Source organism: Diadema antillarum, unplaced genomic scaffold (assembly GCF_040938485.1).
Source record: "Diadema antillarum isolate AM-2024a unplaced genomic scaffold, OU_Dant_1.0 seq00000979_RagTag, whole genome shotgun sequence".
In the NCBI taxonomy this organism is placed as follows: domain Eukaryota; kingdom Metazoa; phylum Echinodermata; class Echinoidea; order Diadematoida; family Diadematidae; genus Diadema; species Diadema antillarum.
Window position 1 is genome coordinate 79,245 of NW_027271819.1, and position 17,308 is coordinate 96,552.

The window sequence follows — 17,308 nt, forward strand, 5'->3', positions numbered from 1 at the left end:
TCTTCCTATGCTGGAAAATTGAAATTTGTCCCAATATCAGTTGATCATTGAATCAAAGTTAAAAATACGGCTTGTGAACTTCAAAAAGTGACCATTTGCCTTCAAGGCAGCCTGTAATTTAGGTGTCATATTTGATCAGGAAATGTCATTTCGAAGTCATGTAACTCATATTCAGCGGAATGTTCGATATCAGTTGCGTAATTTAAGTTTCATAAGGAAATATTTGTCTAAATCTGCAGCTGAGATACTTATTCATGCTTTGATTTCTTCTCGGTTGGATTTTTCGAATTCATTGTTGTGTAATCTTTCAAAAAAAGATGTCACAAAACTTCAACGGTTGCAAATTCTGCTGCCCGATTGTTAACTTTTACTAATAAGTATGATTCCATGTCACCAGTTCTCCGTTCCTTACATTGGTTACCTGTAGAAAAAAGGATTATTTTCAAGATACTGTTATTAGTACATCATTCAGTTCATTCTTTTTCCCCAATATACATAAGTAATTCTGTTCAAAAATACAATCCGACACGAAGGCTACGTTCATCATCAGATGCATTCTTACTTCAAACACCCAGAGTAAAACATGGGTATGGTGATCGTGCTTTTTCCGTTATGGGACCAAAATTGTGGAATCAGTTACCTCTTCAGTTAAGGGAATTAATAACTGTCATCGACAGAGTCATTCAAATCCAAACTTAAAACTTATCTATTCCTTTCATACTGAGGACTGTAATTGCTGTATGTCATTAATATTGGATCAATATTGTATTTTTAATTGGTATATGTTGTATTCTTTACTTGGTATATATTTGTTTTTGTTTACCATTTTCTTATTTGTTGAAATGTTTGAATATGTATATGCATGTAAATATATGATATCTTTTCATTTTTGAAGCGCCATGAGCACTGAAAAGTGGACCTGTGCGCTATACAAGTAGCCACTATTATTATTAATATTATTATTAAGGCGTGCTCACTGGAGCGTGACCCGACGATATGCACTGAATTTCACAATATGATAGGTAGCTTGGAAGTACAGCTACTTGCCCCTGTGTTCAGATTTCCTCAAAGGTTCCTGATTCAGAAATTACAGCGATTTGTTTTAGGGGGAACTTGCTTTTTGTTTAGTGTTTAGAACGTATCACGACTACTGGATGGACCTGTATAAGGCAGTCCCATCAATAGCTCATTTCGTTTTACCGCTCTATTATGGACAATAATACAGTCAATTATATACGTTTAAAAAAAAAATCAATGAATCTCCCGTCGAATTGTTTCTCTTGCAACTGATTAGCTTTGGCCGAGCTGAACACTTCTTTTCTATGATATGGACATAATTTAAAGTCAATAATTTATTTTTTTTTAAATCAAGTAATCTCTCGCCGAGTTGTTTTTATTTCAATATTATTGATTAGCTATTTGTATATAGGCCCTACTGAACTTGAAGAGTTTGTTTGCAAAAACCGATAAGTCCATATTTGCCAAATGGATATATTTGCGATTAAAGGTTTAAAAAAATAAAGAGAATGATAAGAAAATTTTTGCTTCTTTTGACCATAACTTCAAAAATTTACCTTTATATGTAGTGACCAATATATATCATTTAAAAGGTATCATTTTGTACTTTATGACTGAGACCGTACTTCAAAATCTTCAATAATGGACTTATCGGTTTTTGCGAACAAACTCTTCACTTATAACTTTATAATGACATTAATTTACATTGCCATTGATGGATGTTGTATGCCCTGTATATTGATTATAGTGTGGAAACCTAATAAATTAAATCACGTGGAAATGAAATGACATGAAATGAAATGAAATGAGCAAATCGCCCATCATCGACACTAAGCTCGGTGAATAGTCACGACGCCTGTCTTGTGGAGATCGTTACTCAATGATAACGATCATAATTTTTTATTACGACTGTTATCAAGCCCTGCTATAAACGAACGAATAACCAGTTCTAATTTCTGTCTATGATTAATAGTTGCAACTTTATAATTTTGCGGCTTCTCTTGAAGTCATTTTTTAAATAATTTTTTTTCAATGCATTGGCAGTCTAGCTCGCCGCCAACTGGTTAATCAGATACAGAAATCCTGCACAAAACTCCACTTTTCAATAGATTCCTTGAAACATTTCTCCCTCATTCTGATGCCTTACTTCTGCATTAACGAAAATCATGTAAAATATAGAATTAAAAAATAGACATACTGCACAAGAAGCTTTCAAAACTTGCTTAGTATTACACTAGTTAACATTGATGTATTTATAGTATGGGTGTGTAATGTGCAATGTTTGAAATACATGATAATTATTGAGTCACCTTCATTACAAAGTGGGACTATAATAAAGACCCTAACATAGCTCAGTATATGTATAGAGCACGTCCAAGCATGACCAACTATAAAATTAAATATGCAAGCCAGGGAAATTTTTTATATAGACCTTTTACTGATGATAAATCGGAATTTGCACATTATCAATGATTGCTATGAACTTTATGTTTTGAACTTCTTATAACAAAATTAATGCTATTCATTGCAACTGATTGACAAATAAAAATCTCGACGGAAGAATTTCATGAATTTGAAAAGTCTTTGCTATTGTTTCAAAGTCTCTCAATATTGACAACCTATTGACAATTCATGCGCTCTCAAAGCGACATTATGTAGGGAGTCAATGCAAAAGCGCAGGCTTATGGTTTATGTTCGCTGGGTGTGGTTGTGGTGTGGGCAGTTTTTGCCAAAAACGACGAATATACTGAGGCCTAATTGCAAAGCATTCAATGAGGGCGTTAGCGTGTGGACAAAACGGCCAATACGCGATTCAGTCGCAACTCAGTTCACTGGTGTCTAATCTCTTTTTCATCTGGGCCATGTATCTCTTTGAATGTGAAGAACGGTACCTTTCTTCGTGATATAGTTTTTAACTCGATGGCCAAGACAATAGTGGCAGATTGGCCGGCCACACCCACATCTAGCAAATCTAGTAAAATACTTTAGGGACTGACTACCCGACATCCGCCACAAGACGGCGTTCTCTCTGAACAGGGAGGTGAGTGTCTCACCTCCCTGCTCTGAAGCAACAAGTGTACAAAACAACAGGCATTTTGTAATCCACCGTTAGCCGCCGCATACTCGTACTTCGACGATACACACACTCACACACACACACACTCACACATACAGTGTACTAGTATACACACACCCCTGCTCAGCTGTTTGAAAGGGGACTAGCGGTACTAGACTGTGGGCAGGCGTTGACAAGTGGTATCAACAGGTAAGAATTGAGTTATTTTATTACAAATGTTCAAACAGAATTTCCTGTTGTGCACCTGTGTACCTGGTCGAGTCGTAGTCATTATTCCATTTCAGTAACATGAGTCTTTTTGGGATTACGTCGAATCGATTTTAATTAAGTAAATATGATGCTACACAGCTCAGCAAAAAAGGTAACCCGGCGTTTATTAGTGGCGTCGCGTGAGCCCTGTGTACACCTTTGTTAGTGTGTGTGTGCGTGATGTGGCGCTGACCGTTCAGGCGAGCCACCAGCGAGGGTCATGCTGCCGTTGCTGAGGAGGTGGCGTCGTTGGAGGCAAGGGCCAGGGTCGCGGCAGCTAGCCGCCACATCACAGTACAGCGAAAGTTGCATTTGCAGTACCGTACGGCCTGCATTCTATTATCTACAGGACTGTATACTGTTCAGCTGTTCTGTAGTGTTACTCAAGATACTTGTAGTAGTCTAATTCTTATCGCTTTAAACTTTTACAGTTACACCGCCGTTCATGCAGAACCCACTTGTTGGAATGCACTGTCTTCGTTTAGTAGTCTTTTAGTTCGATCGTCAATCCAATGCAGAAGAGAGGTTTAATACTTGTAAAATAGGTACAACACTACAGCGCTGAATACTCTGCTGTCTCAGTGTATTTAGATGGATCAGCTCATGAGCTACATTATTTTAATGCCTCTGCCGCAAAGTGTCGCCAGATCAGCCGGAGGCACTATTGAGTTTTATACCTGGTCCAAAGTATACGTAAACAGTGTTTAGTAGACACCGTATTTAGACAGAAAGATCCGTCTGTCCGGAGGAGTCTTTGGCAAGACTTCCATATGTACCTCCCGCTATGTGTCATGTACAGGTATAAGTAACATGAATAAGTTTAGGTGGCTTTGGGATTAGGATTAGAGTTTACTCAGTTTAGGACTAGGGTTAGGGTTATAGGGTTAGAGTTAGGGTAACATTGATCTCGGTGTCCGAGGGAAATGCGGACTTCAGAAGAAGCTCATACAACAATGTACAATATAGGTGTATAATAGTGGGGGGTACATATGGAAGTCTTTCCGAGTCTTTTATATTTTTGACGTTATCGCTCTCCTCCGGAGGGGATCCGTGAAGCCAGACGCAGTCTCCGCGGAACATTCCTTGACGACCAGATACAGGCTGATCTTTCGGTCAAGGTCTAACCAAGAAGCTCTTTGCTACATGTAGAACCCTCCGGTACTCAGTTAGCTACCGGTACTCCGTAGAAACCTGCCTATCATTTTAATAGACCTTGTAATGTGGGCCTACAGTTGTAGATCTACATCGATACTACAGGAGTACAGCTACATACATGTAGTGCGCTTGATTCGTTTACTATTGTACAGCATAATACAGTGTATGTTGGTTTACGTGTGACATGGGATATTTTGCTATGTTACTACTACTACTGTAGTATGCAGTTACTGGTTCGATTGTTTGATGATGTTTATCACTGAAGGCCTATATTACCATTGTTCATTATGATAATTCATCTTTAGCAGGAAAATATTGTCATCATCATTCTCATGGTCCATTTCTACTATGCTGAAAATAAAAGCTTGCAATTTTTTTATTTTTTATTTTTTATTTTTTGCTTGCCTCATGTTTCAGTAGCGGTAGTTGCTATCTGGATTCTGCACAATTGAAACATGTGAAACTCTTTTGAAACTTTAGTACCCGATTGAGCACAAAAATTACACAAAAATATCCTTGTGCTTTTACAGTTTAATAGGACATACGAACATACAGCTTGTACAGCTTGTATACACATGTGTATAACCCTATGTATGAGTTTTTTTCTGGGTGAAGGAGAAGAAGAAGAAGAAGAAGCAGGAGGAGGAGGAGGAGGAGGAGAGGAAGAAAAAGAAGAAAAAGCCAAAATTAGATGTAATGGAGTGTTAATAACAAACATACAGTGCTCAGTGAAGCAAAAATATCCCTAATACTGTACTTTGTGCACTGTAATCATCTTCAGCTGTAGGTCTAGAAAGTCCGGTGAATCATTCCTAAATTATACAATGTGCACTGTTCTATACAAAACATTAGTCCTCATCTACTGTAACATAGAATCTGATTTCTTGATTAATTAAATTGTCTCGCTCTCTCTTTTTAATGTAAACTATTCTTACAGCTCTTCACATCAGCACCATTTTTATGAAATTGAAGAACCAATATATATATATATATATATATATATATATATTTTTTTTTTTTTTGTGGTTGGACTGTCAGTATACAACCAAACATAGATGTGCATCCACTTACATGCCAGCAGTTTATAAAATGATTAAATCATGCACAATTCTGATACATTTTGCTTTAATAAATGTCGTAATGTACAATGAACAAATTGGATAGACGAAGTAAAAAAAAAAAAAGAGAGAGAAGACAATTGGACAAGTCAAATACTGTTTAAAGGGCAAGTCCACCTTCATATTCATAAGGATTGAGAGAATGCAGCGATATTAGTAGAACACATCAGTGAAAGTTTGAGGAAAATTGGACAATCCGTTCAAAAGTTACAAATATTTTAAGTATCTGCGCAGTCACTGCTGGAAGAGAAGACTACTACAGTGTATGATGTCGTACAACTATATAAGGAAAATAAAAAGAGAATTTCACAAAACTTTACTTTTTGAATAAATTGCACATTTCTTCGACTTGCTACTGACATATGTTAAGGGTAATATTATTCCCCCTGCCTTCTGAAAGAGAGAAGTCGAGTGTTCTTTTGTTACAGGTGTATGCGAGAAAAATGGAAATATGTTGAATTTTCTTTATTCTTTCTTTATATGGTTGTACTCATGTGACATCACAAGCTATAGTAGTCTTTTCATCCAGCTGTGACAGAGCAGAAACTTTAAAAATTCATAACTTTTTAACGGATTGTCTGATTCTGCTCAAACTCTCACTGATGTTTGTACTAATGTTGCTGCATTCACTCAACCCACTTGTCTATGAAGGTGAACTTGTCCTTTAACTTATTGAAAGTAGATGCACAGAAAACTACTTCAGGAACAACATAAAAGTGTTTTAATCAATCATTTGCAAAAGAAAACAACTCAAAAGTTGTAAAGTTTTGTACACTTCAGAACAGTGTGTGTACGTGTATCTCCTATACGTGTAGATGAAAATAATATGCACCTGAAATTTCAATCTTTGTATACCAGAGACTCCAACCCAAAGTACCTTCTGATCTGGAGATTCTCCCGACTGAAACCCCGAGCAAACGGGAGACTCAAAGTTGATGTGTGCGAAGCGCGAAATTCCTAGGGTTCTAGATGCTCTCTGGTGCTATCTAAGGCTTATTTTTATGCCTCCGCCACGAAGTGGTGCCGGAGGCATTATGTTTTCGGGTTGTCCGTCCGTCCGTCCGTCCGTCCTTCCGTCCGTCCTTCCGTCCGTCCGTAATGAATTTTGTGGACAGGGTAACTACCAAAACCTTTTGAGGTATCCTAATGAAACTTGGCATGTATGTGTATTAGGGGGTGAAGTTGTGCCTATCAACTTTTGGGTGCACATGCTCAAGGTCAAAGGTCAAAAGGTCAAGGTCAAATGCTTAAAATTTTATAATTTCCCCCATATCTATGCAATGCCTGAAGATATTTTCTTGAAACTTAGTGTATACATGTACTACCCAATTAAGATTCTCTGGTGAAAGTTTGGGGTCATGAGGTCAAAAGGTCAAAGGTCAAAAGGTCAAGTAAAATGTTAAAATTTCACTTTTTTCTCTGTATCTTGGAAATTGTTCAAGGTATCTTCATGGAACATAGTGTATATGCATCTACTGACTGGCAGTGGTTATCTAGGGAATTTAGGGTTCATGGGGTCAAAGGTCAGGGGTCAAAGGTCAAGGGCAATACTTCAAAATCTTACTATTTTCCTTATATTTATGCAATGCCAGCAGGATATTTTTTTTTTTTTAAACTTGATGTATGCATGTCTAACCCAATAGAGATTCTCTGGGATTTTTTTTTTGCCAAGAAGGTCAAAGGTCAAAAGGTCAAAGATCAAGATCAAGTGAAAGTGCTGAACTTACTTTTTTCTCCATATCTCGGAAGTGGCTCAAGTTATCTTGAAACTTAGTACATGCTGAATTTATGTATGTTCTGCCTGACAGTGCTTCTCTTATAAATCAAAGGCCAGATGAAAATGATAACAAATTCCTGTTCAATACAGAAATTGCACTTTTTCTCCATACCTTGAAAATTACTCAGTGCATAAACTTATGAAATGGTCAAAGTCAAGTTAAAGTTCTTAAATCCCCAAGTACATAGGTCAAGGAAGGTAAACATTCAATACATTTGTGACAAACATGTCATTTTAATATTTTGCCAATTTTGTGAAAATGTAATCACACATTGTCCACATGTACTATAGACCTATTAGGAGAATCATGCATTATGGCGGAGGCATACCAGTCGCCATAGCGACATTTCTAGTTTCAACATACGATAGAAATATGCAAGAAATCCTTTCCAACGGGAGACAAAGAGCCAGGGCGGGAGAAATTAAATCTCAAACGGGAGAACGGGAGATTTTGCAAAAATTGGTTTTCGGCGGGAGATCTCCCGTCGAAAACGGGAGAGTTGGAGTCTCTGGTATACCACGTTTGAATGTCCCACTCAGTTGATGGCTTTCCAACTTCACTTACAATTTTGTACTATGCTTTTCATCAACACAAACACAAGCACACATGTGACCCACTACAACAAAAGGATATGGAGGTTGAGGGGGGTCAATTTTTTGAAAATAACATGACATTATTCCCCTACTCTCCCACTTTAATTACACAGAATATCAAAAGACTCGTATGAGTAATTGGTTGTGGAGATATCAATGACTATATGAGAGCATATTGAGTGGTCTGAGAAATCGGCATAATTTGAGAAAACAGGTGCCTTCAAAGTTTTCCTTCCGATGCAATCTTGATCAAGGGGAGGTAAAGACAGTTTTCACCTCTTGACAACATTGATGACCTGCAGTTTCAAGTGTGTTTATGGTAGAGCAAGGGGTGCCCCTCTTGGTGCCCAGGAATGGAGAGGGGGGGGGGGTCCAAATGGGGCCTAAATTTTATTATTCATCGTGAAAACCCTGGATTTTCACCAAACTTGACAGTGTATTTTGTAGTATCCCTACACAATAGGGGTAAAGGATCTCAGTTTGATCAAATGGGCACCATGCTCAGTCTCCTGGGGGCCCCATGGGGTGCACCCACCCCCCAATTAAGGAATTATTAAAAAAATCTTCTCTAATGCCAGAAGTGATCAGATAAAATCAACACAATGAGGAACTGTACAGTGTATTAGTGACCACAGATTCGTCAGACCCAGGGTTGCCCCCCACCCCACCCTTGGAGCCTAGGGATTATGGGGGGGGGGGGGGGGGGAGTGGAGGAGGTTCCAAAAAGGGGCCTTAATTGTACTTAATCGTAATTTTCATCTTCTTGAGAATGCATCAATTGTCAAATTTGACTTAGGTGAGTATCCGTTTGTACAAATGGGCATGATTTCCCAAGGGGGGGGGGGGGGGACAGACAAAATCCCCAAATTAAAGAATCTTTTCAAATCTTTTCTTAAATTGTAAATTAAAAGCTACATGTAAATTGTAGTGCTATGTGTACTGCGTGGAAGGTGGACTTGTGATACTCAGGTGAGCGTGACACCTCCCAGGTCTCTTGTATAATGTATAAAAATTTATTGATGTCAACACATAATACTGTACAGTAGTATCCTCATCCTACGGTTCCAACACTAAAATTGTTAACATTTTTGCATTGATTGTCCAATTTTCCTCAAACTTTGCTGATATGTTTTAATAATGTCGCGGCTTTCACTTGATCCACATTTCTCTTTTGGTTTGTGTTCCTTTAATCGCCCAGTTCACCCATATCTCAATTGTTGTTAGCCTTTGCACTTTGTCAACAATTTAGGTATACTGTATTTAACAGTTTGTGAATAAGAGTATTAAAACTGTAAGCAAATAATTACATGATGGCAATCAAAGATTATTCCCTTTCAATTTATAGCAAATATTATCTACTGTAGGAGTGTAATTGCTCAAGTGTTGAAATGCTTTGTAATATAATCAAACAGGATTGTACTTCAGACTAGAATTTCTATAAGCACCACCCTGTATTCCCCTTGAAGTATTGCTGTTGAAATGTACAATGTACATTGTGTATCTCACTGTAAACATAAAAGGAGTGTGCATTATACAGTATTGTTATAGCATGGTACATTGTACATTGTAGGATACAAGGAGGAATTCCTTTTTTTTTACCACTTGCCAAATCAAGCAAGCAGATTTTTAAATTGCTGCAGAACGCTTGCCTGAGTATGACTTGTACATGTCTCGAAAGAAGGTCCGAAAATTCGAAAATGTTTGTGAACATCACATCTAAGTCAAGAGCTTACTGAAAATGAAACACAATCATTTGAATGAACAACACACATTGATTTGCACGATTCAACAAATTGGAGTATGAAACTTGGTTCGATCAAGTGTTGGTGTTGCAATGCAGTGAGACTTCTTCACAAGTATTGGAAAGTTGCTGAAATGAAATGAAATTTTGTTGCCTCACTATTGAAACAGTCATTATCTGTGGGCTTTCTGTATGGTTGACTTTGTGGGTTTGGGGAAAAAGTTAAAAAAGGTGACTTCAAAACTTTTTGCCTGCCCAAAGCATTTTTCTTCTCGTTGTTCAAACACACAGGTCTGCCTGACTTTTATTCCACTTGGCCTGGGCAACCAGGCAAGCGCTTACACTAGTACAGTGTACCTTGTTCTTCAAATTCATGAAATTCTTCCGTGGAGATGCTTTCATTTGCAACTGATTGACAAATTGCCCTGCATTGACGTGTAAGTGCTCACTGTAATCAGTGTTTTAGTAGTAGCCATGATAAAAAATCATGGGCGTGTACATATTCGAGCAGGATTCGAACCCTCATGAATTTGAATAATTACGCAGTACCCGCTGCATACTATAAGGATTAGAACCAACACTTGCTGTCGGGCGAAAGCTCGGTGGTCTAGTGGAGATGACGCCTGTCCGGTGATCAGGAGGTCATGGGTTCATATCCCGCTTGAGCATGTACGCCCATGATTTTTTATCTCGGCTACTACTAAAATACTGATCAATTCAGTGCTTATTTACGTCAATGCAGGGCAATTTGTCTACATGTATCTTGTTCTTGTTTACTTCATGTACAAAGTATTGAACAGATTCAAGTTTAGTACAGATTGTACCATGACATGCACAAGTAACATTAATACGGTAGGGCGCCTACAATGTACTCTCTACATTAGATTCTGTGCTGTACTTCAGTACAGTGCATTATACGTTGTACAAGTACATACAGTGTGTTCATGTGGTACATTTTGCAGTATTTTATTCTAAATTGGGAATTTTGAAAGTCAACTGATATTTGCCAAGCAGTTCTCAAAAATATATTGCCACCATTTTGTACTGCAGCGCGTGTTGTGATACAACTGAATAAACAATATGTATCAACATGTGATAATTCAAACCTTTTTTTAAAGTACCGGTACTGCTCCCAGTGGCAAACAATGGCCATTAGACCATTACTTTGTTAACGAAGTCATGTGATCACACACCTCTTTGCATTTGCAAGGTTTATCAGCAAAACGGTGTTTGCCTGTCCTACTCTGAACATTGTACCATTGCAGTAAACCTTTAACCAACTTAAAAGATCTTTAAATCATTTACGAGATGATGTCCTCGGAGAAGGTCCATTCTGAATTAAGTGAGCCTACAAGTGTATCTCCATGATCTTTTAAAGTACATAAATTCTTGAAATTAAACAAAAATGAGGGCGTTAACAAAGAAATTCATGAAAAGAAAGTTTGCATGACATTTTAAAAAATGACATTTTGTATACCTGGTACTAGTTTAACATAAATTTGATTGGAACTGTCATCAGTGGACTCAAATAAATTGTGGAAATCATGGACAGATGTAAAAACTCTGATAATGTTAGTGCAGTACTGATGTTAATCAGAAGTTGTAGAGAATTGATCGTGTAATTTTATCATTCCATTGTATTCATTTTCACACGTATTCACACCATTTTGATAATGATAATGACTTCAACATCATGATAACTTCTACTATCAACAAAAGTTATTGTCATCATGTCAATAATGTACCAAGACCCATTACCAGTAGTCTCTATTATTGAGTGTCAATCACTTTTTTTTCCCCAACTGGCTGTTGGTTGATCCTTCCTCTGTCTCGTGCAGAGCATTAAATAGAACCCATTAAATATTCTGTTCCAAAGATGATTCACTTTACCTGATGCTGTCATCACAGCAAATCAAACATTAAATGACAAGAACAAGAGGGAAGGTTTTGCTTCGATCACGATCGTCCCGAGCGGAGTAAACACTGGAGTCAAATAAAGGGCCTGGACTAAAAGACTACACCCTCACACCTTTACAAGCCCACTGGACTGTGCCCAGTGTACTGTGAGTCACAGGTATTTGTGTTGTGCCCCTATCTATTGTTACCAAGAATTCCTGTCTATTGTTGTGAGCTCCCTCGCTCTCATTACATACACACACACACACACACACACACACAGACGTAGGCGCAAGCACACACAGAGTCTTGGGTGTTACCTCCCTTTTCGGTGGGCGAAGTCCCAAACTGAAGTGTATTCGGGGTATCTCAATGCATGGATGCTCGTTCCACTCATTGAAATATACTCCAAGAGGGGGGAAAAAACCCTATGTTTAATAAGGGGAGGCTCAACGTTGCTCGTCTATGATGGCACACTCTATTCGAGAGAGATAGATAGAGGCGTGTGTCTTCTTACATGAAACCCACTGTGATGACGAACTTGTATTGTGTTATCAGCGCATTGGTTTAGGAGTGTAACCGGCGTTCAGCATGTTTTTTCCCTCCCAAGAGAGTAATACCACGCAAGACCATTGACTGCTGTGTGAGCATAGGCGGCTTAAAAAACATTCTTTGCCACATAGGCATAATAATCAGGCGGAAAGCGGCTCTACTACTCCATTCGTTGGCCTACAACTACAGAGTGTTTGATGGTCGGTGGTGAGGTTAATTAGATAAACCCTGGATCCAATTAAAGTGAGTGTCTGGCTTCTGTTTTTAGTTCTTTTTCACTTTCCGTCTCGTGGTAGTTACATTAGTCTCATATCTTCCATTATACAAATACCGTATGGTGAGGGGCATTACTTGATCTTTCCATTCTGCCTGCAATGGGACATTACTATATATTTCTTTTAAGTCATTTTAATCATTTAATTTGATGTGAATGTCCTCTTCCACTTGGAATAAAAGCTGTGCGTGTTGTGAATTTGTGGGAGAAAATCCCCAGGCCCTGAAAAATTCATGGAAGTACTTTATACCAAGAATTAGGGATGGCTCATATAAGATTTATTCTCTGCCACGTATACTTCTTGTAAGAGCAGGATGAACAAGTCTCCTACCAATTTACATCTTGTGAATACAAAAACAAAGTTTCAAAAGAACTTTTGATGCTAAGGTAAGTTACAAGTTAAATAGAATTATGATACACATTGTAATTTCAGTATTTTGTCAAAAGTGAGCTATTAATTTTTTACCATGCAGTTAAAATTTAGTAGGGTTTGAGCATATTGTGATTGGGGGGGGGGGGGATCTACAAAAGAAAAGTCCTACATGTATATAGTATAATACATATAATGTGCATACACTTTATAATGCATATAAATTCAGTGTTGTGAAATCTGACATCGGCATGATGTAACCAAACCCATGACCACTATCTAGCATTGCACATATACCTACAGTGTATTTCCCCATCTTTTCCAAATTAGAAAAATGCTCTTAAGTGTGTGTAAAGTATGTAATTACTGCAAATTTATTTGAATAATGGACTGAATGGTTATTCAAATTGTCTTTCCATTTGTTTTGCATCTTGCTAAACCCATTGGAAGGGTATAAAATCTAATATTTTCTCACATTGGTTTCTGATATCGTAATTGTCCATTATACAAAGTTTCTTGGACTGGATACAACCTGCAAATCTTGGGGATGGTTTGATGACTTTGATGAAATTGTATACGCGTGCATGAGTGTGCGTGCTATTGAAGATCAAATGAATGTACACATGGATGTTTATGTGATACATATTATCCTCAGCAGACGGAGAAATATTGCAGAAACCAGTTTCTAAAGTAGACAATGCAACAAAGCAGAATGAAAACATTAGTCTTGTGAGGTGATGTTGAAGTAATGAGGTTATTATTCCATTACTTCAACCCCTTAGATTTTTTTTTCTCCCCATTTCAGAGGCATACCCCATCACTAATAGTGGGTTATGAACTATTTTGTAAGCTGCTGCCCGATATATAATATGATTAGTTGCCACATGTTTTTTTTTTTATTATCTTATTTCACAGACTGATGATGTTACAGTACATTGTAGGTGATATCACAGGGGTATTATTCCCTAGGGAGCATATTGTACTAAAGCTGGGATATTTATAACTTAATGAACCATGTACAGGGCTCCTACTTAATGAATGGCTGACGGCGAACGTTATTGATTTTGAAACCTCCCTGTCATCAATTTTTATATCATTTGGATATTGAACTGAATACTTTATACCGTGTACACAAAAAAGAAAACAACAAAACAGACATGGTTCTGCAATGGAACGTTGGAAACAATATGTATAGGAAGAGTTTGATTGCAAAACGAATTAACTCCACTTTTGTCAATTTGAGATTTTTGCAATTGAATATGCTAAAAAAAATCCCAAGAGAAAATGATTAGAAAATATGGGATATTTTTCATCATTTACTTCAAGAATATTCCTTTGTGAAATGCAACAGGTGAGGTTTCATTGTAGAGGCTGTAATTTTGCTCCATCTAGTGATGGACTTGTTTGAAAATGTGCTTCAGCCATTTTGTGTTCAGTCTTCATGTGTGTGGAAATAGGAATGAATTTTAAATGGTGTTGTGAATTTAATGCTTGATTGGTTGTCAGTTTCTCCTGAAGACGAACTTTGTACACCAATGTCTAATGCATACATGTGTGTGTTACAATGTATATCAATTTCACTCTGTAGTAATAATGTAAAATGTGTTAGCATTAGCACAAACTATGGAGATTAATTGTTTCTTTCAAGATAATGCAAACGATATTTTGTGTGTGTATTTTTTTTTTCCTTCATGGGAGTGGGGGTAGGGAAAATTTCTTTTTCTGTACAGAATACTGAGATACAACTATGTGTTGTACTTAAACAAACCTAATGAGTTTGATTTTTGTAATATCATTTTTCATCAATGTGAAGGAATGGTTGCAGTGACAAACTAATAGAATCACACATTTGTTGATATTTTCAATCAATCAGAATTATGTTATAAAATCTGGTTGACTCTACCAAGATTGTCACTTGCTTTCAATTTTATAAATGCACATTCTTCTTAAAGGGGATGGCTAGTAACCGATCAGTGGGAATCAGTGGGAATGCTGAGGGATGATTGTTCCAATCCTTGAGGGATTCATCTAAGAGTACATTATATATCTACTGTTGTGTGAAAATTATTTGCTTCAGAATGGTCTCATATTCAAGTAATGTGCAGATTAATGCCCCGTCACTGACCAGGCACGCTAACCTGGAAACATTAAACTGCACATTACTTGAATATGAGACCATTCTGAAGCAAATAATTTTCACACAACAATAGATATATAATGCACTCTTAAATGAATCCCACAAGGATTGGAACAATCATCCTCCAGCATTCCCACTGATTCCCACTGATCAGTTACTAGCCATCTCCTTTAAATCAATTGAACTCTCTTGCTATTTCTAGAAATATTTGAAGAGCTTGATTTCAAAACAAGATACAGTAACTCCATTCTTGTTAGTTTGAGATATTTGGCGATTAAAGCTGCTAAAAAACAAGGAAAGTTATGAGAAAATATAAAGTTTTTAAATCATAACTTCAAGAATATTTCCCTGTTGTGTAGCAAGTGATTTATTACTGGAAAGGTTTTATTTTGTTGATGATGGACTTACACTTTTTGTACTTCAATCAAGCTCTTCATTAGAAAATTGCCAAATAAGCAGTCAAGCCAATAAACGACTGAGATTGGTGGTCTAAATCATTGTAAATCATTGATGATTGCAGGTATAAACATTAATGTTATTAATTGTTTGATAAAAAAAATAATCAGTGATATAATGATTATGTTTTGTTTTGTTCATTTTCATTTATAAATTTTGCACTACAGGTCCTGTAACAAATAAAAGATACCTGGATGAGTGGCAGGAAGTGAAAGTTCTTCTGACGTCTCAATAGGCTTGCTGCCACCATGGTCATCCTAGTGAAAGTAAGTGGCATATTCCACTCTCACTCACAAGGGTACAGCTAGGATTGCATTTTACTCATTACAATTTGTACCTCTGCCAAGGAAGGAGGAGATTTAGTGATCATCGGCGTTGGTTTGTCTATTTGCAAAATAACTCAGTAAGTTGACTATAGATTAAAATGACACTTTGATAAAAAGACTATACCGACACAAGGAAGACCTTATTGAATTTTATTAGTGATCTGGGAATTTTTAAGGATTTTTTTACCTGTTGGCATTCATAAGGTTAACAAACTCTAATAGGGTTCAAGCTGTGCTAACTGGAGGTTAATATACACGCGCTTAAGTGCGTGCTCTACTCGGGCAAGGTGGTGTGCAATGACGTTTACAAAATGCTTCTATTTTGGGGAAAAATTGTGTTGTGTGAGGCAGTGTTGCTGGCTGGACGGAGGTCTGTACTGTCCAAGTGCTTTTGTAGTTTATTATTGATAATTCATTCATAATTCTTGTCCAAGTGTAAAACCCCATGTAAGTGGTTTACACACTGTTATTTTTAGAGCCCTGTTCGCAACAGAATTCCAAAGTACAGCAATTAATTTGAAATACACTAAGTATTAAACAAATCGAGGACATCCTGTTGTACATACATGTAGCAAGATCAAAACAATGGCAATGCTTTGTTAAGTGCAAAATAAGTCTTTGATGATAATAATTCACAAATTCATCACATTTGAAATACACAGTGTAGGATGATGCCCTTTACACAATATAGGGATATCAAAATGACCCAATTCTACCCCAAGTGAGATATGTTCTTAAAGGACAAGTTCACCTTCATAGACATGTGGATTGAGTGAATGCAGCAATATTAGTAGAACACATCAGTGAGAGTTTGAGCAAAATCGGACAATCCGTTTAAAAGTTATGAATTTTTGAAGTTTCTGCTCAGTCACGGCTGGATGAAAAGACTACTACAGCTTGTGATGTCACATGAGTACATGTACAACGATATAAAGAAAGAATAAAGAAAATTCAACATATTTCCATTTTTCTCGCGTAACAAAAGAACACTCGACTTCTCTCTTTCAGAAGGCAGGGGGATACATCAGCAGCAAGTCGAAGAAATGTGCACTTTATTCAAAAAGTGAAGTTTTGTGAAATTCTCTTTTTATTTTCCTTATATATTTGTACGCATGTGACATCATACACTGTAGTAGTCTTCTCTTCCAGCAGTGACTGTGCAGATACTTAAAATATGCGTAACTTTTGAACGGATTGTCCAATTTTCCTCAAACTTTCACTGATGTGTTCTACTAATATTGTTGCATTCTCTCAGTCCTTATGTATATGAAGGTGGACTTGTCCTTTAAGAATGGAGGGAGGTGGTGTTTTGGGCTTCAGTGGGGAACTGATTCCAAAGACATGCAACATATTGTGAGAATTTTTTTCCTTCTCGAGTTTTAACTTGTGGATTTATGAGACCATTGTACAATACATTGCATTTTTCGTACTATATGAGTTGTGCGTTACCAAGGGGTGTCATGAGTTCCTCCCTATGTGTAGCTATGTAACTCAAAAGATAGAACCATGTTTCAAAGTGTGTTTTGAAAAAAATGCTAATTGATTATCAATATACAGGTACATGTACAT

The 17,308-nt window shown here is 37.1% G+C and overlaps 1 protein-coding gene across 1 annotated transcript in view; it reads left to right on the forward strand.

Moving 5' to 3' along the window:
* Positions 1-12,089: 12,089 nt before the first annotated feature.
* LOC139742077 (myosin-VIIa-like) overlaps positions 12,090-17,308 on the forward strand; it is a 71,008-nt gene continuing 65,789 nt past the window's right edge. The window contains exons 1-2 of the mRNA XM_071652636.1: positions 12,090-12,419; positions 15,581-15,679. Of these exons, the coding sequence (XP_071508737.1) occupies positions 15,662-15,679 (18 nt within the window). The 5' untranslated portion in view covers positions 12,090-12,419; positions 15,581-15,661. The remainder of the gene's footprint in view (positions 12,420-15,580; positions 15,680-17,308) is intronic.